We start from the raw sequence: 24,076 nt of genomic DNA on the forward strand, positions 1-24,076 counted from the left end.
AACGAATCGCACTAAGGATAAATTTCATTTACAGTTATATTTGAAAAATCATCTAAACTGCTTTTGGGAAGTTAATATATAAAATAATAAAAACGTATTCTATCCTCTTATAAATAAAGTGTGTCTGTATACTATTTTTTGTATTTGTTTAGATATACTAAATTTGTAATTTCCATCTTTATTGATTTAAGTGTAATGTTAAAACTCTATAAAAAGTTATCATTGATTATTTTTAATTCACTTTAAAGATTAATTTAAATAAATATCTATACAACATTTTTCAAGTTGACGTAAGACATAATTAATAAAAGATAACTTTCGAAATTTGTGGCAATAGTTTTAGCATAGTGCAAGAACTAACAGCGTAAAGAAAACTATTGATTATAGTTGTGAAATTCCGAATATTTGGCAGATAACTTTTATTTTTTTAATTTTTGAAATGCACAGACACTACACATCGTATAATTTTATTGCTAGTATCGGTGCTAATCTTTTGTTGAAATCGACTTCTAATCCGAGTAGCTGCCAGTCACTCTCCCTCGCTCGTGACTCTCGGTAGTGACATAACTGTTGGCTGCTTTCAGCTGGAGATAATCTGGAGCTGGATGTGAGTTATGTACACCGTGAGTCGAGAGCGACAGATCGTCGTCGTGATAAACGGTAACTCGTTAACTTTAATAGACTGTCGGTGACTGTAACATACCGAGTGTGTTAGATCATTGGCCACCGATTATTCGCATATTCCACTTTCATGAGGGGAAAAGCCAGATGGTAACTACACGTAATAATTCCTAAAAAATATAAAATTTTAACAAGTATTAATATTTTTGTTAATAATGTTTCGATACGAGATAGTAATCTTATAAAAAAACAGGTTATAGCAAATCTTTAATTTGTCTATGAATATATTTTTTTTTTTCGTTTAGAAGTCACCTAAAAATACGAAAATAAGTACCTAACACACAGTTAATCATTAATTTTTCTCGATGCGAATGTGATTCAAGTCATGTACGTGTCTTAGCGATTTCAAAAATGTGACCATATTTGTTTCTCAAATTTTATTATTTTGGTGCAGCTTAGAATATATGTACGTGAAGTTTCACATTAATATGTACAGTTAGGTAACATTTCCACACATTCAGTTCTTTCATTTGATTTATTGCGAATTTTATGCTCAGAGTGACGTTGTCGTTACGCAGCCAAAGGTAGGATTAGCAACAGTGTATTTTTTTTGAATTTGTAAAAGAATATAAATAGTCATGTAAAATTACAGATGTTTGTAAATTTGTACATTTACATTAAAACAACTGTATAGTTACAAAATTGTGTTCGCAGTAATACTGCGTTCGGATTCTTACCCGGGCAATTATGTTATGTGTTCTCCAGTACCTCCAATAGTTAAAGTTATTTTCAAACCGTTCTCGAATAACTTTCCAGTGTCTTTGAACATTTTAATTTTTTCATGATTTAAAAAATTATGCTTGAATGAAGCATCAATTAAAATATAAATTATGCGCCAATTTACGTAAGGGATTTTCATTACTATCTCCAAAAAGGTATTTGATTTTTGTAGAAATAACCATAGCCATATGTTGAACAAAGTTACACCATATTTCTTGTAGTATTACATATATCATGTCATCTGGTTTCCAAAGGAATCTTTTGTAAAAGTACAGAAAATATTTTTTCTGTGAAGTCACCGAAATACTAACAGTATCTGAGGTGCGAATGTTTTAAGGCCCAACTCGCCATACTGGCCATTACTGTATCTGAGGACTTTTTTATGTAAATTTATCACAATAGATCTTTTGCATTTTAAGTTTTGTCTCAAATTAATAGGTATAATTAATTAGCGCTGAAATGTCACGCAGTTTTTCATGACCACGATCACATGTGTGAACTTCTACAGTTTTGTTTTGTAAGTATTTGATTAGGAACTTTGTAACCCATCAAGAAATTCGAAAGTGCTCTAAAAATTTTTTAAAGGAAAATCCAATTCTTTAATTAATAGTAATGCCAATAAAATGAAATAACCAACTCTGCTTTGAGAACGAGCCTTAACATATGTGCATTAGTAGCCAGTTCCGCTTACATCAGCTTTTTCAACATGTCCTCAGAGCTAGGAAATCAAGAATATTCATAAATATATGACGGAAATAATGCTATCTCGTCGAACCCGTTGGTTTGAATGTACAACTGATAAAAAACAACTTACAATGAACTCATACTACATGAGAAATAAACTCGTGAAGGGAATTATCAAACGCATTAAATTACAAGAAAATAATTTCAACAATTTAATGTAAGGGGCCTTACTTCTTGCACCAAATGTAAGGGTGTCGGATTTCTGAAGCCATTTGTAATGGCTGCCAAGATGTTCTTTCGTTTAATTTAACGTAACGAAACTTCTGACACCTCCAGTGTTAATCTGGACTAAAGGGAAGAAGTGGAGAAGATAGAAGGAAAGGACATGGGTAGAGAAGAGGGCGCTAGGTTCGTGATATTCGCACTTGTTGCATGCAAATAAGGTTTTTTGGAAGATATAGTCATAGTGTCCTTAAATTAATACACAGACATGAAATTACAAGGACACTCCTATTTATTCGTCGTGTTTGCGTACTCAGCCTTGTACACGGAGTATAGTCGCTGAAGGCTCTTCTGAACCCAGGACCTCTCTCGGTAGCACTCGCCGCTCTGCGTACCGCGGTAAGGCTGGAGGCGCCTTACAGACTGGTGCTCTCAGCAACCCCGCAGTACCACTGCACTCTCGTGTCCTCACATAGCGCGCTGTCCGCCTCTGCCGCGCGGCCAGGTGACGTCAGCGGTCACGGACACAGTGCATAAACGAGACTCGGCGCGCGGTCAGCGCACGAGGACCGCCGACTCGACAACTGCACAACGTCGTTGCCTCCACATAGTTACAAACCAAATAATCCCTCTAAAAGTATACTGCTTTACTTCAGTTATAAACTTTGGTTTCGAGAGACCATCATTTTAAAATGATTGTGCGGTATTTTGTTTTTTTTTCCTTCAATATCCAACCAAATTCTTGATGGATATAGGTATCAAGAACAACAAATAAACCAAAATGTTTCTCTCGATCCGTTATCTCTGTAAACAAATCGCTGAAACGTTGGCCTAGGCTAAAACTTTGGCGAATATCATTTGACTATTTTCTAACTGTTTATGTAGTTCGTTAGTTTGAAATTAATAAAGTAGGACTTTATCCAGTTACTAACGTTTTTTGTTGTATGATGATCTGTTACAAATATTCAGTGGAAATGGTTAGAGGAAAGAAATGTTTTAAAGGGGAAAAAGCTAATTTGATACATTAACAAACATTCATTTTAAAATGTATTTTATTACACAAAGATTCTTATAAATAAGGATTGAGGTATCTCACAAATTAGGCTAAATCATGGGACACGCAGGAACAGTAGGCCTATAAACATGCCTGGAGACGTGATTAAATAATCAGTAGGTGTAGTGGATGCCGTAGGCGTTGCTGTAGGTCATGTGGGAGACGACGGGGGCGGCGGAGTAAGCCACGCCCAGGAGGCCGTGTCCAGCGACGGCGGAGGCGGCGGTCTTCACCACGGGGGCGGCGTACGCTCCGTGGACGGCGGGAGCGGCGTAGGAAGCGTAGGCGGGGGCGGCGTAGGCGGTCTTCACCACGGGAGCGGCGTACGCAGCGGCTACGGGGGCGGCGTATGTGGCGACGGGGGCGGCGTGCACTGCGGGGGCCGCAGCGTAGGCGGCGTAGGCGGGCGCGTGGTAGGCGGCGCCGTAGGCCAGGGCGTCATTGCTGACGCGCACGTCGGACTTGGAGACGCTGGAGTAGGGCGTGTCGATGGTCTTGGAGTAGGTGGACACCTGTCCCAGGTTGCCGGGCGTCCTCAGGATGTTGGAGTGCATGGAGGTGATGGCGGCGGGGGCGGCGAGACCGTGCGCGTAGGCGGGGGCGGCGTAGCCGTATGCGGGGGCGGCGTAGGCAGCCACGGCGGGGGCGCCCAGGTAGCCGGCCTTAGCCACGGCCAGCACGGCGGCGAAGGCAAGGAGCTGCAAATAAAGAAATCACCTCATGTATTGTAACGATACTTCCCAAGCTCTCTAATAACTCTTGGTAAGTATATCGCTTTTATCAGGTTCAGACGAGAATTTAATAATTTTTAAAATAAACCAAGTAAAAATGACCGGTAATCTAATAAGTATTTCGAGTTTGTTACACATTTTCTCAACAAAAAGTTTGTTAGGCCTAAAGATATACATGTTGTAAAAACCATAAATTAATCATAAGTTTTGCGTCTAACAGTTATGCGGAGGGGCTTAGCGGTGATAGCCTACTGCCAGAATTATAGTGGACTACCAACTACTTGATAACGACTGACAAATGTGAGTCATTTTAGAAAGTAAGTTAATAAACATTCATGTTTTAAGTTGTGCTTAAGTTTACCATACGTACTAAGAAAACCCCGAATTTAAACGTTCGTTTTGGAAACATCCCTTTTGAATACAAATTTTATATATTATGTACATTTTCAAATATTATTGTTTATTCAATTTAGGACTATATTAATTACCAACGTGTTTAAAAATTAATTTAAATTAATTTTATTATCATTGAATTGAAATCTTTAATCTTGCTAACGTAACAGCTTCTTACGAAACATGATAGAAAGAATTTATTATAGTTTCTGATATTATCAACAAATGTGCCACTGACTTAAATTGGGGCCTGTAATTTATACACCAAATATTCGTATAAGTGATTTAATATATATTTGCAGATTTTAAAGTCATGGTACCAAAAAATATTCACCTTTAAGTCAATTATTCCCAAAATAATTATATTTTTAATACCAAGCAGGTAATTTTTTGACTGATAAATTACCTTATAGTAAATATAAGTATTGATACACAAAAAATACAAGTTATGTACTAAAAATTTTACCTTGATATGTCTAAAGTTTTAATTTTAAACTCCGGTAACGGAAGCCACAAATTGTTCACAATTTAACATTCTACTAAGTGGCTACTTCTTTGAGTACAAGGAATATCTTACTTTTTACAGCCAATGTTAACGTAGCATAATCTATGTATGCTAATTAAGGAAACTGATTATTAAACACGTATTTTATAACTATATGTAAAAAATATACCAGCAAAATTTAATTATCTGTATTTATACTTGTCAATGAACACAAAAATAATCTGTACCATGTCAACAAACTACAACCAAGTACTTCGTGTTGCTCACTGTGCCATTTTATTTTATCACTAGCTGTGGTGCTCGGCTTTGAACGGATGGATAACGATTTTTAAAAGAGTAAGTTTTCTTTTAAGAAATAAAATTAAAAATAATATCCAAATAATATCAAGTTACAACTATTTTTTTTTTCAATATCGGACCTCCAAGTATACATTTATTTAATGAATACTGTACCGATTTAATGGCAAACAAAATGACAGAAAGACTAGGTTAACATTTAAAATTTTGTTTACGTAAAGAGATATATCAAATATATAATATATAAAAGGTATATACCATGTTTTGAACGTATTTGAGCACCACGTGACGGTGAGATATGGTTTTATTTTGTTATATCTCTAACGGTTTAATCAGCGTAAGTTAAAAAAAGCCTTCGATTTGGTGGTTTTTCTCCGGTGATAGTTACAAGTATTGCTATATCTTATGGAAATATTTTCGATGTGTTACATCTTTGCTCTCGAAATACGATATTCGGTAGGAGTAAATTCGTGAATGTAACTTTATTCACGTGAAACGTAAATGTGTAACCACTGTGCTGCATTCTGTTGCGGATGGAACAAACTAAAGTTCACAAAGCTAAGGAGAAATTTTATAGTAGTAACTTTTTAATGAATTTTAACAAGTCGGACACTATGTAAATAGAATTCCTTGTCGATAATCATGTCCAAACCCGGGGTTTAGTATTTTTTTTCAAGCGTTTTTATTTTTTATTGGAGCAGTTAAATTATAACATTTCGATCTGCAGATCGAATGATTCGATAGTCAGCGTAGCTGCTCTGGCAACGAATTCTAGCATCTGGTACGGAAACTACGGGTATCGCGTCCAAAAATCTAGTTGAAAACACAACTTGCGTATATTTATCACGCTTTGCATTATTTTAATGAATTCTACGTTATATTTCGTGTCCAAGTTTTCTATTATATGTGTATTTGCAACATGAAAACATAGGAATTTGCTCGTTACCGAGGTTAGATGTTAAAAATCTCTGGCAAGTACTGAAAGACACTCTCACTTTTTTTAAATAATTCATAGTCTATGACTACCTGGGGTAATGTAGTGTTATAATGGTGGAATAAGTTTGGTTATCAAACTCACACTCTCTTTATAATGTTAGTTTGTATTACAACAAAATATTCCCCTATTCACTTGCTAGCCACAGGAAGTATTCTGTGCATAAGGTATGCAATAAGAAAAGCATGCCGATGTTTTTAATCAGCTATGTATTAATACATTTGTAGCCTGCATTATATTCATTGCTAAGTATGTAAATTTTTCATCCCTGTGTATCAACATTAATGGTTTGAATAATGGTATCGCAATTGCGTGTAAGTCATAAATAATAGACAAAGTGAGACTAGGCGGCTGAAAAAGCCATGAATGACGAATTACAGGACAACATTCACTCAATTGGCAGCAACGTTCACGAAGGGTTCCGTACCTATTGCAGATTCCATATCTGAGATCATAACAAGAGTTCCTTAAAATGCATACAAACAGGCGAATCTAGAAATTGGAAGCGTCAGAGAAATATATGTGTTCTTGTTAAAAATATAATTCTAACAGAATATAGGCAACTCGTACTTTACAAGAACTTGTATTCTGGCCGTCAATACAAAAAAATAGTTTATTTTAAAGACCTCACTGCTATGACATTAAAATACACGAATGCTAATTTTTGGACATAACATTTTCAAAATTATTATAATCACATAGTTACATTTCCATATAACTGCGAATTTATAGTAAGGTTCAGCGAAGTCCACACCTACTTGATTAATCAGTTATTTCCTTTAGTTAGCAAAACTCATTGAAATTAATATTAATTCCACTTAAATTTCTAAAATTTATAGTATATTTTGGTTCGATTACAACTGTTACAGAAACAAAAAAAAGTTTTTCGTTTATAAGGCAGGAATTTATTTTAGTAAGTTCTTCTCAGTTTTGATATAATTTTGTTATTCTCTATAAGATGTAATATTGTAATGCAACTTAGGTCGGGAAGGTTCAAATTGATAATTAGCGTAAATAAATGCATAATTTCATGATTTCACACTCCTTTTGACCTACTATCCTTCAGCTAATGTTGAAGAAACTCGATTGTACTATAAACGAATTTAATCCAAAGAATTTCAATCACTCTTCGGGTGCTGTCAACAGTTAAACTCCGAAGAAACTGCATCAGTATTCCAAGACGATCACACACCAAAATTCACTTGAAACCTATTGAAGCGTTATTTATTGGTCGGTGTCACTCTATACGTTTCTGCAGCTGCGGCTGAAGCTTCCGAGGCGTCACTTGGCTGAATGTTCTTTCAACCCATTTTCTTAGAGTGCAACAGTGAAGATATCTCAATAATGCCCATAAGTAACATGTAAACAATTGACCTAGAAGAAAACATCGACTAGAAACTGGCAACCGCTCCGGTTCAACTGCATAGCAAGACAACGGCCATAGAGACCGGGGGAAAAAAATCCGAAAAAAACCTCTAGGCTAAACTCCACAATCCTCTGGACACTCGGACAAACATTGCCTCTTCACTGACATCTGACTTGTAAGATATCTCAGTTGGGTAACTTAGGGTCTTTTTTTGGCTGAGATTTTCTCATTGGCCATAGACGGATACGCAAAGTGCGTTGTAAGGTCGGTCGAGTTATTACGTCTTTACTCTTCCGGATGAGGCCTCTTCCTCTGTGACGTTTCAGGTAACGCGAAAGGCCGATGAAACGCATCGAGATTTCTGCGCTCCGCGACAATCCCAAAATATTTTTAATAGTATCACTCGTAAAATAACGAAATAATTTCATTGAAAAAAAAAAGAAGTGGGCAAGTCTTTCAGTACTCGCCAGAGATGCGTAACATCTAACCTCGGTCACGAGCAAATTCCTGTGTTCTCATGTTGCCAATACACTTATAATACAAAACGTGGTACACAAAATTTAAAGTAATTTTTTTTTAATAATGCCGAGCGCGATAAATACATGCAAATTGTGTTTTTAACTACATTTATGTACGCGCATCACTCGTAGTTACCGCGCCCGCCGCTAGAATTCGCTGCCGGAGCAGCTGCGTCGACTATCGATTCATTCGATTTGCAGAGCGAAATATTTAACATTATAATGAAATATCTCTTATAAAAGTAAAAAAAAGAAATTCTTGAAAAATATAACATCCCCTTTTTTGTCAAGGAATTCATTAAACTCTTAATACTATAAAGTAACCCCTTGGCTTTTGAAATTTAGTTCATGCCATCCACCACAAATGGCAGCACCATGGTTACACATTTTCGTTCCATGCGACTTCCGTCGTATTCAAGAAATTACTCCTACCAAATGCCGTATAACGGGATCTCAGAGGTTTTACATGAAATAATACGGAATATTCCGTGTCCATTCCTAAGATTGTTGGCAGTTGAATTAGAAGCTTAAAATTGGGTTTAGGTATTTTCCAGGAGGTGGCATGCTGTTAGAACTTGACGTCACTTTTAGTCTCACCATCGCTACATCGCAACACCCAAAACATTGCGGAAATGGTGCTTCACCACACCTCATGTTTAGTTTACAAAAAGTTACCTCTATAATAAACGATCCTATAAAACTATATTTACGAAGCAAACACTACAATTCAATCAATCTTTGGGGTGTCCTGAAAACACGGTGCAGACCATCAGCTGGTAAAAAATAAAAGCTTCACGCAGAACCCACGCAGTAATGCATGCGTGGCTACCCCCTGTCTCGGAGAGCCAGTAAACTGTTAAAATCTACAGTAAATTTACGAATTTTCCAACGAATAATTCGCCTCAAATAAAACTAATAGTTCTTCGCAATTTCAAATAACTGAATTTTCGTAGAAAGTACGTCGTTCATTCGAGTCCCCAGTGGTACATTTCGTTCTAAACAAAAATGGGACGAATAAATGTTTTCGTTATGTGTATTTAACCAAATTTTTGAATTTTTTTTAATATACTAAGAATATTCTTTTGGAATCGTGTTCAAAGAAAGTGAACTCAGTGTCCGTAATTATACGAAGATATCAGTAAATTGACGAAGATCCCAGGATATGTTGTAACCAGCGTTCTTCGTTAATTGAAGGTTAAATTTTTTAACAGTGTACGCACGGGTCACGGCGTGGTTGCTTCCGCCGCGACCATTGTGCAGCATTGGCGGGATGAATGGGCAGAAGGGGAAACGGGAACACCCCGAGAAAACCTACCAGTTGACCACGTTACCCATTTTTGGAAAATTCTGGGTGTGATCCCCGCAGGGAATATAATCCGAATCACCTTGGCTTTGATTCGAAAGTTTCTTTGACGTTGTAAATTAGTTCTACGTTAATAATTGTAATGTAATTATTGTTAGTTTTAATATTTTGAATTTTAAGCACCGTTAATCCGGAGTAGACAGGACTTGGCTTTGTCCGGATCACAGAAAGTCAGGATAAAACAGAATTAGCCTTAAAATGCACGTATTACAAGTTTTAGATGGGTAATAATATAAAAAAATCTTTGGGTTTGTTTAATAAATGCAAGTTTTAATTTCAATACTACTGTATACGTAGAACTACGTTTTTTACCAACTAACTGAGGACGTCAAAAATGAGTTAATTCTGCGATCAATTATTAAGATTAAAAATGTTAAATGGAGGTGTACGGAATTCACATATTTGATTGAAAAAAAGGCCATTGGCCCAACTCAACGGAGGACATGACGGTTTCTTGACCGGATGTCTGCTCTCGAACCCGGATACCGCTGTTCGATGCATTGTCTCGACTAGTAGGGCAGTCGAGATGTATTAAGGGCCTGGGGATTGAATTTTTTTTTTAAATGCACAACTTTTCAAAACCCCACAAAATTAAAGAAAAATCCAAGATAAACTCACAAACTTTACGCGGCCATAACAGTATAATAAATCGTGATCTGTGCGTATGGAATGGAATCACTTGAGTTCCAGTAAGAAGATTCAAAATCCCCCCCCCTCCTTCCCGGTGCGGGACTCGCTCTTCCAGTCCGACGGCGCGGGTGGACGGAGAGCACTCACCTTGAAGGCCATGGCGAGAGAGGAGGTAGTGGGCGCGTCGACGAGAGTCCGGGATGTGCTGACAGGCCGGCGCCCGGCGGCGCACATTTATACGCGCGCCGGGGGTCGCTTTCTCCGCGAGGGGGGGGGGGAGGCTGGTCCTCCCCCGGGACACCGCAGAGCCCGCGCCCCGAGGGCAGCGGCGCAACCCGAGCCTGACCCCGCGGCGTGACGTCACTGGCCCCCGCGGGTCAGCTCCTCCGCTCCGCTCCGTCGGACCGCGACCCTCCACCTCTTGTTGCGGGGGAGGGGGGGCCGTCACGACAGTGACGACATTGACGGCGGTGGTTATCATGGTAATCTCTGCTTGATTCCTTTGGAAACCAGTTGCCAATATAATAATTAGTTGCTCCGAAGAATACGCCTTTCTTCTCGGTGCCTTATTAAATTTTTTTTTTTAATTTTTCCCCGTACCTGCAGCTCTAAAAAAATGTTATCATGGCTATTTTTTTAAAATTATAACTCGATGCCTCCCTTGCATTTGTTTTTCTGCCACAAATATTTCCAACGGATATCCACTTAGTGTAATTTCATGGGGGTAAAAATGCGCGCAAGTCCGCGTAATTATTATCACTTGCGAGACCTTCTGCGCCCATGATATTACACTAAGAGGAGGTATCGAGTTAAAATTTTACTTTTTTTTTAATTTTTCCCGCTTCAACTGACGAATAACAATGGTTACATTTTATTCTGGGATCTTCGTAAATTTACGGCTGTATTCGTAAATTTACGCACACTGAGTTCACTTACCGTGATCTTGAATCCAAAAGAATATTCTTGGTGTATTAGCAAAATGTTTTTAAAAAATGGCAAAGTCTACAGAAATAACACTCGTATTTTGTCCACGCGTGTGTTTACGTTTGTTTAGAACGAATCATAGAATGGGGAATTTAAATAAGTGTAGTTTATACGAAGATTCAAGTATTTGAAATTATGAAAAATTCTTCGCTTATTTAACTTAAATTCTTCATTGAAAGTCCGTAAATTTACTGTAATTTCTAACAGTGTATAAAGTCTTTAAAAAATGTAATGATAAAAAAACCCAAAGTTAATATGGTGTGTGAGCCCGATACTTAACATCGATGAATGACGTTCGCCTTCAGGTGCTGTTTCCAAGCCTGCTGCTTCACCTGCTGCCTCGGCCGGAACTCTTCGCGGTGTTGCCGTCTGTGGCGTCCCTCAGCTGCTGCTAGCCAGCTGCCTCTCCAGCTCACCTCACTGCCGGCATCGCCATCACAGCTGGATGAACCTTGCCTGTCATCAGTAACTGCCATTTCATCTCGTGTGATTCTGTTCTACTGGTTTAATACGATTTTTTTGGACAAATTTGTCATGGAAATTTTTAAGAATGCAAAATAAGTAATAAAAATGAAAACATAAACCTACAGAAAACAAGTCCAAATCAGCTGATTTTAAACAGATGTGTCGAACAATGTTTGTGCCTGATGACGGGAACAGATGCCAGTTCCCGAAACGTCACACCTGTTTTGTCAAAGGAAATCTACTGTCATAATTCTGTTGTCCATTGTACGTGTTTATTTTTATCGTTATATTCGTGTGTTTGCTGCGTTGTTCAGTTTTGTTGTCTCTCTGTGTTTACTGTTCTTGTTGAAACAGTCTCGTCGTTGTTAGCCCACTATTTTGGTCTGTGCTGTTATTTATTCCTGACTAAATTTCTTCCAGGTAATTCTTGTGCTGCCTGATAGCTTAAGTTCGAATATGTTCCGTTATGCGGTCGTCGTTGTGTTTTCCATAATACCTGTTTAATTTCATCATTGTGTCCATTTGTTCGACATCAGCTTATTTAGGCTTGTTATCTGTGGATTATTGTATTCATTTTTATTTTTTATTTTGCATTCTTAATTTTTTTTCATAACAAACAGTGCAAAAATGCATTGGTGTATATCCAAAAAGTTGCATAAAATCAAAATTCCCCATTGCATTAATCATTTAAAGAACGTATATAGCCTATTGCACTATACTGCAAACATATTGTGTAGTTTTACTCAACATGTAAGTGACAGCAGATTCTCCAGCGATGTTAGTGTAGTTTCACACTTACACGTGCTATTGTGTATTTCCGTTTGTGCTCAAGAAATAAAGACGCATTTTAGCCTCTTGACTATCGAGCACACTACCAATTTATGAATAGTTTAGAATTCATCTTTCCTAGGTGAATTGGTCTAGTGTTATATAATAGAAAATGAACTGGCTTTTGTCAATGTGCATTTGTAATTTTGCAGATACGTGGTTGTTTAAAATTTACTTTGACAAAAATTGTAAACTTTTACAATGAGTAATTGTGTGCACACAAGTAGGCTACAGTGTACAGATAAAATAAAGGGCATTTATTAATTTAAAGTTTGTTGTATGTATTAACACACTTATTCATCCCAATGTGTTATTCAACACTGTATATAGAAATGAAGGATGTAAATTCTTTCATTCTAAACGACATTTTAGTTTTATAGGAATATTAGTATAACATTAGAAAAATTTTACTTGTTTCTAAAAATGTAAGTCAAAATTAAAATTTTTATTGTAGTCACGCGATTTTTTTTTGCAGTGGAAGTATGCGACAAGGCCCATAGCATAATTGTATGTTCAGTTGGTTGCTAATAAAAAGAAATGAAAGACATTGCTGTTGAAAAATTCTTTGCTTCTTGGCATCAAGGACAAGAAGCAGTTGCTGAAACTGGCATTGGCTTTGACTTTGTCGTAGGTGAACTGGTTGCGAAATAAAAGCTCCATTCTGTGCCAAATGCCAATACTGGCAAGATTTAGGATATTCCATAACCAATGTTCCAGTCTTAAGAGACACGTGCAGGTACGATTCCGGTGGCGTTTATTTTGTAGAATCGTCTGTGAAAACCATGTCCCGGTTGCTTCTGCTATGCAGAAAATATTCCACCCTCAGGTAAAGACACTTCCAGTTACAAATCAAAAAGAGTATACGAAACAAACATACTGTCATGGACTGCTTTGAATTCGGAAGTTATGATTCTCTTCCTTTTTTTTTTTCTAATATATGTTGAGTTAAAAAAAACCTCCCATTCTTCCCACTGGTGGTTTATGCCACCGTGTACCGATTGGGTGATAAAAAGACGTGCTTCGGGAATAAAGAATCTGTAAGAAAGTTTGAAGGCAAATAAAAATACAATGTGCAGTTTCCTCTTAAAATATTTTCAAAGCTACACATCCTTAAGTTGGAGCTTGAACAGGTAACCCTTTTTGTATCGTGGATATTTTTGGTAGTGTTAATCTATACAAAACACAAAACACGACAGATGCAGATTTCACACTTGGACAATGGATTCAAATTCATGCGATATTACGATACTGAAATTCAAATAAAAATATTAGATGTCATTACAAACAAAGACTCTAAAGTAAAAAAGATTCAATTCTTTTACAAGCTCGAATAATGCTCCCTGCACCTCAGTCTAAGTTATTAACCACAAAGTTTCGATTACATAAATCAAATTAAGAAAAATATTTAAAATATTACTAAAATCAGAAATGGCCAACTTACTTAATCTTATTTGAACGTAACAAAAAAAGCAAAGAAAAAACAAGGTCACTAGCAGAAATCCATCATAATTCGATGTTCCGAAATATTCAATTACTAAATCAGTAAGAAATACGACCGAAAATAGTTCAGACGCAAAATGTTTACATAAAATGCAGAGAAGCTGATATTTGGGCATTTAATTAAGTATTTTGTATTATAATTGCACTATGCAATGCTCTCTGGATTCACATACACAACTGCATCGTCTCTGACTACACATAGCTGTATTTTACAGGTGAAATCTTGAAAGTGGTCAAGAAATGTAGTTCACAAAACTCTAAAATAAGACTAAAGTGGGTGCTAAGTGCAAGTCGTTTTTATAACTTTACAACAAACACAGTCGTTTCGTAACTACAGCCTGATCACATATTAAACTTTATGTCGTATCGTAACAGAAATAGTAATGCCAGTTCGCAGTCATAGAATGCTAGTCATAAGACTATGATAAAATCATACTATCTACATCTGGCACAACTAGCCAATCAGCACTGAGTTGTAACTACGAAAATTAAAAAAATATTCTTTAGTTAAAGTAGTAATTTAGAGCCCTGCAAAATTTGCGTTATTATTTTGTGTAGGTTTAGAATGAAAAGGTTTTGATTCATGAATGACTTTTATCATTTTATCACGAGTTTTTTTGACACACATTGAAGGACTAGAAGCCAACTACAAACACATAAAAAATACAAATACATTAAAAAAAACTAATCATGTGCGACCAGAATAATCAATACGAGTTATGTGGCAGCAGCCAATGAACACATCACATCGACTTTGATTATGCACACGTTTTTTGGAGTCCAAGCTTGAGCCATAATATAACGCGTATTTGGCTGTTTTCTAATCATAATCTTACATGTTTACAAACACCCTTGAAACGTGTAAGTAGTATAAAATATTCACTCCAGCGCCCGGATTCAGGTTGAGCCGAGGAGTCGACCGCCATTTTATAAATGAGACTTCATGGCAGCCAAAATTTCCTCAAAGATCCTCAAAAAGACAAAAAAAATCCTTAGAATGACTAAAAAAAATTCCTATTTCGAGGGAAAAATTCACTTTTCGAGGGAAAGTTTCGCATTTTTTCATCATAATATCCAGTGTGACCAATTTTCTTCAGAGAGAGGCTATATTCCTTATATTCCTCAGAGAAGGTCCATATTTCTTAAAATAGGGCCTGTATCCTCAAAAGGCCTCATCTGAGATCACAACCGCTACCTTGACCTTGACCCATGGGCGCCATTATTAAAAAAATTACAAATTTTTTTAAATTAAAATTTTTATTTTATAACTTATTTAATAAAAATAAGAATGTACGCCATCAAGAAGCAAGTTACTGGGTTCGATTCCCGTTGAGGTAAATTAAAAAAATATCAACAGTTCTTTCCTCGTTTATGTCCTCAATAAGACAGTCCGCCAGTTCTACTACCAAAGCATATATAACTCCGTCAATTTGACGTCAAGTTAGCCATCTAAATTTTTCTGGTCGTCTACAGCGTGCTGCCGCCATATTGGTTTATTTATTACCCACTAGATTGCAGTGGTGTCAATCACGATATCATAGCTTCCACCATTTTATCGGCCATCTTGGCCACCATCTTGAAAATTTGTAAAATATTCCAAAAATAATTTTAAATTTTACCTATTAGTAAATTGAATGATCGGTCGATTACTGTACTTGGTTTGATCCCAAGCATTGCAGAGTTAATTAATTCTCATTAAAAAACATTATGCATAACATTACAAGAAAAAAAAAACACACATAAAAGTTAACAATATTACTTATCATTTAATTTATATTCTACTTAAAGTACAAAGGATACATATTATCATCATCATCATCATCTATTATTTCAGTTCCACATTATTTTGAATCAAGTCCTTTGCATATCTGGCCATACCTGTGTATTTTGAAACAAATGTTGAGTTTTTAGAATATAAACCCACTTTTGGTGTAAAATTACACGACATAGTGGTAAATTTACACAGTAAATTTGTAAAATTACACTAACTGTAGCCTTCATGTTTTTTCCTGAATCACGCATCGAAAAATGTAAAAATACACTAACACTGAATGTGTAAATACACAAATTTTTTACATTGTAAGAATGTGATATCACAGTAGATACAACAGTACCCAAGGGTGGATTATGATTCATTAGTAGCATTAGTATATGATGGTTCATTAGATGTTGAGGTCGATGCCGTCACCATTGCTGGTACTGTAAACATTAACGTCTCCTCTCATTCTGAATCTGCATCTGTAGTGAATATTGGTACAGCTGCTATCGGGATTTCCACCGTCGTCGACGTCGCTGCCATAGAGGTCACGTCTAACAACAAAGTTGTAGATGCCAGGTCAGACTGGACCGAAGAACTTTGAACCACCGAAGGTACAGGTGTCATCAAGGTCGTTGGTGTTGCTGCTGCCATAAATACTAATGATGGAATAACTTTGTATAACTACTGCCAGGAGAGTATATCCATGTTTATCCACGAACAAAGGCGAACTGATAATCACACAGAAGACAAGCCATTTAGTCAACTTACATGTTCCCTTTATTATATAGACCTAAACAATATTCTTACTACAAATAAATAAGATAAAAATGTGAGCTAAATGCAAATACAATGATAAGTTTTAAAAATACTAATATAAATCAATTAAAGTTAATTACATTTGAGAATGTGTGGAAATTATGAAATATCAATTATGTCACAGTCTACCATTGATAGCTTACCAAAAGCCCGGATACAGTTCGCAAGGGGCTTAACTACAACTCGCCACCCGCTCGCCATTGAAGGCAGACACGCCCGTCAGTGGAGGATACAGAAACCTATTTCGGGGGTGGGATGGGGAAAAAAGAAAAAAATAACACTTTTATTTTAAAAAACCTACATTACTATTGACATTAACACATTGCCATCTCTGTTTCCAATTTCAATTAAAATATAGCAGTATAGAAAAAGCTATTATGTGTCTCGTAGAGATGCAGCAATTTATATCAATTAAAGACTACAATTATTTACGTACCCAACGCAATTTCAATTAGTCACAAACTCATAAAACTGCAAAATTTTAGTTAATTTCGGGGCAGGGAATGGCAACCCCGACGGATTTTCCTGGTCGTGTCATTATATTAATGGGTAGGTGAATATGTGTAGTACCTATATTTGATATTATTGCTGTGTCCATCTTTACGAGAAGCAGAGAGGTACATAAAGGTAGAAAGCACTAAGAAAAGTCATAATTAGTTGTTTATATGACAGACTTCGCGACAGTACATTCCTTTTTAAAAAGCTTTTTATTTTTATCTTTCGTTAATTACTTCCACTTAGTAGATGTTTTTTTAAATTTAATTTAATATTTTTTCTATTACAAAGTCATGGTTTTTTTTTCAATTTTTTTAAATTTAAATTTAAATTTTAAACTTTTTAGAGAAATCCTACGTTACTGTCTAAATATCTGTCTATTTGTCTGTCCTTCTGTATGTTTGGTGTCTTACAAAATATTATACCCCTACATTCCTCCCCCCCCCCCCCCAACCCTACTGCTCAATTTTATGTTGTTTTTTAATTGTACCCCCGTGCGGTGGACGCCGTTTTGTTGAGAGTGATGTTTAGAATTGCGATATATTTTAAGATATCGCAAACTGAAACTGCTTTATATTTTCGTGTAAGAATAAATAATTGTATGAACAACGTAATGATAAACTAGCTGCAGTACCCGACATTGCCTGGGCTGAACACAGTGTTTTATATTGTCCACGGCAAAATGGATAGTTTGACGGAGAAACGATACACAATAGCTGTTTGCATGTCTATGACCTATGATTTTCTGTTTACTTATGGCGATCAGTTGAACTGTTTGGAAGTTGAAGCGCTGCAGCGCCATCTAGAGGCGAGTTACAAAAATATGGCAAGCATAAAAACAACACTTCGATGTGCAATTTTTTATGGCGATCTGTCAAACGGTGTCGGAGTTTATCAAAGTAATACATACCAAAATCCAATGTTATATATGTGTTTATTACAGCGCCCGCTGGCAAGTTAACACCATAACACCTTTCTAAGAACCTTTTCTGATGAATCACAAACCTTTTACCGAAAACCGTAACTAAATCTGTCAAACCGTTTTGGAGATAAATGGGAACATTCGTTTTTTGCACACACAAACAACCTCTCACCCTTAACGCATAAAACTTCTCCGTTCCGTCGTGGGTAAAAAATTATAATTAAAGAACCTTAATTAAATATGTAAATAAATCATAATATATATATATATATTATCGGACCATTTAACTAGAACAGTGCTACCTTAGAAAATAAGCTTGGTTGAACTTAGAACTATTAAGTTCATTTTATAACTACTAGATAGTATTATAAAACAATATATTTTTTTCACAACTAATGTTACCCACTAGCTTTAGGATACTCACTTCACGACATTCTGATAAACTTAATGTGTTGTTTGTGTTAGAATTAATACATTTATTGCAGTTAGTAAGAAGTCTTACGAATGAGTTACCTCACATATTTGGCACTGTAAAGTTCACGAACTTTACAGTGCACACACTAAATTGACGATATTCTGTAAATAATCAAGTAAAATCTTATGTGATTGATTGGTCACAAAACTCACTAAGTTCAATCTTTCAGCGTGGTGTCTCGGTGCAGAATGTTAAGCACAATGTTAACGGTCAGTTTGCATCCTATGTATATTTGAAGAAAATTGTGACCACCAATAAGGAGAATGTTGAGAGGGCAACGTGGGAATTTCTCTGTCTATCCACGTCCCGTTTCAAAGACCTTGCTATACGACGCACTGGGAAGTCTGACAGTAGTTGGTGATAGGCTACCTCATACGTGACTCTCCTTAAAATAAATAAATTCTGATGCAAATTAGATACTGGTGTTCACTATCTTCCGCAAGTGAAACTTTTTTGTACGACGGTGTTATTCACAATGAATAAGATGTTTGAATTAGGGACAATGGAAACGCGACTATTACTTCTCAACATTTACTACGCGAATGTCAATGTACTTAAGAGGTTAAATTTTATTTTCTTCAAAGAGATTATTTGTCATTGTTATCAATTCATGGGATCATACGGTCATGACACCTTGCAGTTGATGTCTGGCAATAACATACGCCATTTAGGCTAATCGGGAATACAATCTAAGAGAAAAATATTTACAGGAAGTAAAAGTGAAATAGTTGCATTAGTTGCCAGCCAGAAAAAAAATGCGTTTGGTTGAAGATAAATGCGTTTTATTTTAGTAATGGATGCAGGTGTATAAAAGTATACATGTTTAAATATTTAAAAATTTTAGTGTAAAAATTTTTTTAAACATGAAGAATATTTCGCATGACATGTTTAATATCATAAACAAATAAATCTGTTTACAAAAAAAACGCATTCGTGTTATGAAACTGCTAAGTATTCGTACAAATGAAATAGAGGAATACATTTAAATAACTATCACTGACCAAGGCGCGATTCTTTCCATAAAGATTACGAGCCCAGTTTGGCAGTGATTCTTATTAACATGTATTATCTTGAGAAAATATTGCCAAAAAAAAGGCTGTGAAGAATACATTTCATCCTAGTTAGAACGATTTTGTGTTGTCTCTTTTTTCTCCCTTTTTTCGGTGTTTGAGTTCAAATGAACTTTATGGTGAATCTGAATGATTTAAATCTATTTTCATATAATTTTTTATCCCTCCACAGAAGGTCGAAATAAATATTGACGCCTACCTTGTGTATTTTATCAATGCGCTTGCTGTGTCATTTCTACCTACATAAATATATAATAATTACTGTCAAGCAGGTTATGTTTTTTTATACAAAAAAAACTAATTTCGTGAGATAACGTTCAAACATTCAGACACTAAACTATTTATTTTGCTAACGAATCGTGCGTCCCAGTTAATCTGAATATTTGCAATCAACTTGTGACAAAAATTCCTGTCAATAACTGAAACACATTTACCTTAATCATAGCCTGTATTTCATCTATTATAAGTTATAACATATCATGATAGGTAATTTCATACTTTAACTTTCTTTCTAGTAAAAAAAATATTCGGACAAGCGCCATTGCTGATTTACATTGTATGTCATAAAAAAACCTCATACATGGCCCAAAAATGAATACATAAACACATGGAAAACATCATAGAATAGCTGATATCAACTGTTAAATTTTTAATCATCACAGATAATTCCGAAGATATTACAATATAAATTAATACATTATAGAACATACGAACACAATGGGCTGACAACGACGAGACAGCTGCAATAAGAAAATTAAATACAGACAAACAACAACTACGGTCGACACAGCGACGCTCAGAAGAACCTGGATATGAAATTATGTTTTAGAATTCATATTAGTTGCCTGCGATCCTTAGTAAGATTTTTTATAGATAATAACACTACCAAAATATCTATTTTATTCAATTTAACATTCACGTAAAGACCTTTTGACTACTAGTACAATAAGGGACACTTGTATAAATAAGTGTTAAGTTTCTAAAAGTTAAAATTGAAGCCAAACAACGTAAATAATATATAACAGGTACTCCATGATCCTCTCAGGATCACAGATAAAGTGAGTCCCAAAATTAAACTGGGAACTTATTTGAAACAACCGTCGATACAACAGCTTCTTTCACTACATTATTCACAGTCTAGCTGTTTATTTAATGTTGTCGATGCTATTTTTTTAATAAATGACTCTTATTTGCAGATTTTTCACCAGCAATAGTTTTCATTCAACAATTATAACATACATTGTCGTCGAAGCGCGATACTGGGCCATAATCTTGGTTGGTTTGGTAAGCCATGCGTTGCGAAGTAAACGGACCGCCTAGGGTAACTTTCATCTTTTTATAGTATTATGGTACTTTAATGACAGTGTAATCGAACGCATACAAAGATAAAAAGTTGTGAAACCTCAGCGTATATAAAATAACTAATTTATATGTATCTTTGTAATTGCAGTGACTCTTCTTTAAAAAAAATTCAATTCCTTTTGGCATTACTCTCACTCTCATCCTTATTCCGAATACACCAACAATAACTGTCACCAAAACTGTTGTAACTGTGTTCAATCTAGCGCAATAAAACACTGTTATCAATTTTCACCTCAAATCTAGGAAGTACGCTGGTTACATTTTATCTGAGGATCTTCGTAAATGCACAGCTATCTTCGTAAGTTTACGGGTATTGAGTGGCTCTGTATGAATACTAGACCTTCAGTTGCTGATTGCCGTTGAAGATGGCTGCAAGAAGAGGTGTCGAAACGACGGGAACGTCACCATCTCGAAGGACCTGGCCTCAAGCCAATAGCCCAAATGTACCTAGGTAGTAAGTTACTCTGTCTACAAAAGTCTATGGTATAGGACTGATTAGTCTGCTTGCAAGCTGGTAAATCAGTGTATTGGCTTGGCAAAATGTGCTTTAATAATATATAAATTTAAATTATTGATAAATTATTTAACTTATGTCAATGAAATTAAATTTGGAATGTTTAAAAGTATATTTGTTTTATGTTGAAGCCGTTTTTATTTCCTACATAAAATTTAGTGTGTGTGTGACTAAACTTACCACATGCGATGAAACTGCGAGTTTCTGGCGCATAAAGGTGTTTTTTTTTTGGGGGGGGGGGGGGGTTTATGTGAGATTGAACAGCTTTTCTTGCTGTTTTTTTTAAATTATTTCAATTTGTTGGTGGGAAGAATAGATTTTTTAGTATTTAGAGGAAGGTGGTATATTTCCTACAATCCCCCTTCCGCGTCCTAACGTACGCCACTGGTTGTGAGGTTTTAGGTGATAAGGTAGATTTCAAACTGTTTAGGATAAATTTGATTGAGGCTTGAATTTTAAATAATGTATTTTGCTTTTTCGATAGTTTTTACTTTTAAAAAAAATACGTTTGTTACATTATAACTTACAAAACGTGTTTTTTTTTCACTCATTTTGCTTGCTTGTAATTAGTTCATTTAGTTCGTATAGGTGTTTACAATTTCTTGGTAATTGTTTTTATTTAGGTAAGGTTAGATATAAATGTCTCTCAAACATATGTACTATCTTACCATAATTTGTTAACTATTGCGTAGTGAAGTGGCGGACAACTCTGCCACATAAAACAAGAGGACAATGTAAAGTGAATAGCTTCGCTGCGCGTGGATAGGTATAGAGGCAGTATTTCTGCGCGTGAAAGCCAGAGAGCTTGTATCGCCGAGGTGGCATTGTTTGCGTCGACGACCACGCCAGGAACACGCATCCGAACGGTTGAGAAACGGCGACAGAAATGTCGCAAGGCGTCGTCGACTCGGCATCGTTTAAGCGTCGGCCGCGACACACGGCCGCGGAAGAAGTGGAGAGGGGGAATATTTATCTGTGGGGAGCATTTGGGGAGGGGGGACGCGGGGTCGTGTTACTGGTGATTAATGCAGAGATATGCAGTTGCCCAAACCCGCGCCTCGGGCTGGATTGCCTCGACGCCGACGTATCATTTGTCGCAAGCCGCGGAGCTACGCTTTCTCCTCCTGCCGGCCGTGGGCGAAGTGCTTCCAGTGATGGGCGGAACGATCCACTTGACCGAGTCCATTCATTCCAATCAGTTCCGTTGGAAATATTCGTTCATTCCCTTCTTTTTGGTTCCGACCACCGACCACGGGATCCGCCGCATCTCAAGAGTCACACTCGTTCACCCATTCGAGTATCCTTTACTCCTAGGCGGCCGGCCAGACGTCTAGCTCTATACTGATTGTTACAAGGATGTTCGGGAACATATTACTTTAGTAATTACTTTAACAGATTAGTTTAGTAAACAAAAACTAGACAAATACATGAATAATAATTTTATCCGATACTTGTTGAGTTGTTAACACCTGATCTCTCACACCTTTTTCATGTTACCCTTTTTATTTGACCAGTTATCGTTTGCTCTTGCGAACATACGCACGCTGTAGTTACTGATTACTCTTGACTCCTGACGTCATGAGTCATTTCACAAACAAATCAGAGCGGGCGGTTCACATCTCCAGTACTCTCTGGTTTCGAGTAATATTCATGTAAAATTACAGATATTTCTAAATTTTACATTTACATTAAAACAATTCACTACAAAATAGTGTTTGCAGTAGCACTACGTTCGGATTCTTACCCAAGCATTTATGCTTCGTATTGTCCCAATACTTCCAATAGTTAAATATATGTGTAAACCGTTCTCTGAATAGCTTTACAATAAGAACTGCGCATATTAATAAGCATCATAAAACTGAAGAAAGTCAAATTGTTAAATATTCGATTATCGTTTCGGGATTTTTTAAAAAATATATATACTTAATGAAATATACATTAAAATATAAAATTATTCTCAGTTATATCTCAAAAAATACGTATTTCATATATGCAAAAAATAACCATGGCCAATTACTCTCTCAAACACATATGTATAGGTACATATATAAACCTGCAAGCATTGTCATATGTTTTGTGCGTATGTAACAGCAAGACATATTTTATGTACAATCGCTAATATTTGGTTGTCACGTGGGTGAAAACTGTTTGTTCGCGATAACGCGATATTTTGCTGTCACATCGCCTTCTTCGCATCGCGCCGTCGCGTTGATGTGATTCCAGCATAATTATAAAATTCAAACACTTTTACTTACTGCCCATTCTTTTGGCCTACACTTTGCCAGAAGTACTTTCAACCAATTCTATCTTCTCAGTTAAAGAAGTGCCGAAGTCAGAAGCCAATGAATAGGTGAAATATGCCTGCGGGTTCTTTCCTATGTAGAGGTCAATCAACCTTTGAATTGTTTCAGCCAGTAGCGGATACAGGAACTTTTTCTGGGGAAGAGGGGTTTGAAACAAAAGCAGAAATAAATTTAAACACATGTATTAAAAAAAACTTGCATTACTGTTAATCAAACACGCGAACATATGGGCCTACAATAATATATGTAGGCAACATGGCTTCTCACACAGTAACACAACACTGTATTCACTGATTTTTTGCCAATTTTTTTTTCATAACTTCGGAAGGAGATATATCCCTGTTACTCCCTCTCCTCTTGCCCGTGAACTACTTTAATGTTGAGACGTGAGGATATTGTGAAAATGCTCGTTATAAAGTAGGCTT

General features: G+C 36.2%; 1 protein-coding gene across 1 annotated transcript; it reads right to left on the reverse strand.

Annotated features, from left to right (window-relative positions):
* Positions 1-1,225: 1,225 nt before the first annotated feature.
* Positions 1,226-10,360, reverse strand: LOC134529025 (cuticle protein 76-like). Its single transcript, XM_063362709.1, has 2 exons — positions 10,306-10,360; positions 1,226-4,059 (listed from the first exon to the last, which is right to left on the reverse strand). Exons 1-2 carry the CDS (start codon positions 10,315-10,317, stop codon positions 3,475-3,477), a joined length of 597 nt encoding a protein of 198 aa, XP_063218779.1. The 5' UTR covers positions 10,318-10,360; the 3' UTR covers positions 1,226-3,474.
* Positions 10,361-24,076: the final 13,716 nt, after the last annotated feature.

This window comes from Bacillus rossius, chromosome 1, assembly GCF_032445375.1.
Source record: "Bacillus rossius redtenbacheri isolate Brsri chromosome 1, Brsri_v3, whole genome shotgun sequence".
Classification (NCBI taxonomy): Eukaryota; Metazoa; Arthropoda; class Insecta; order Phasmatodea; family Bacillidae; genus Bacillus; species Bacillus rossius.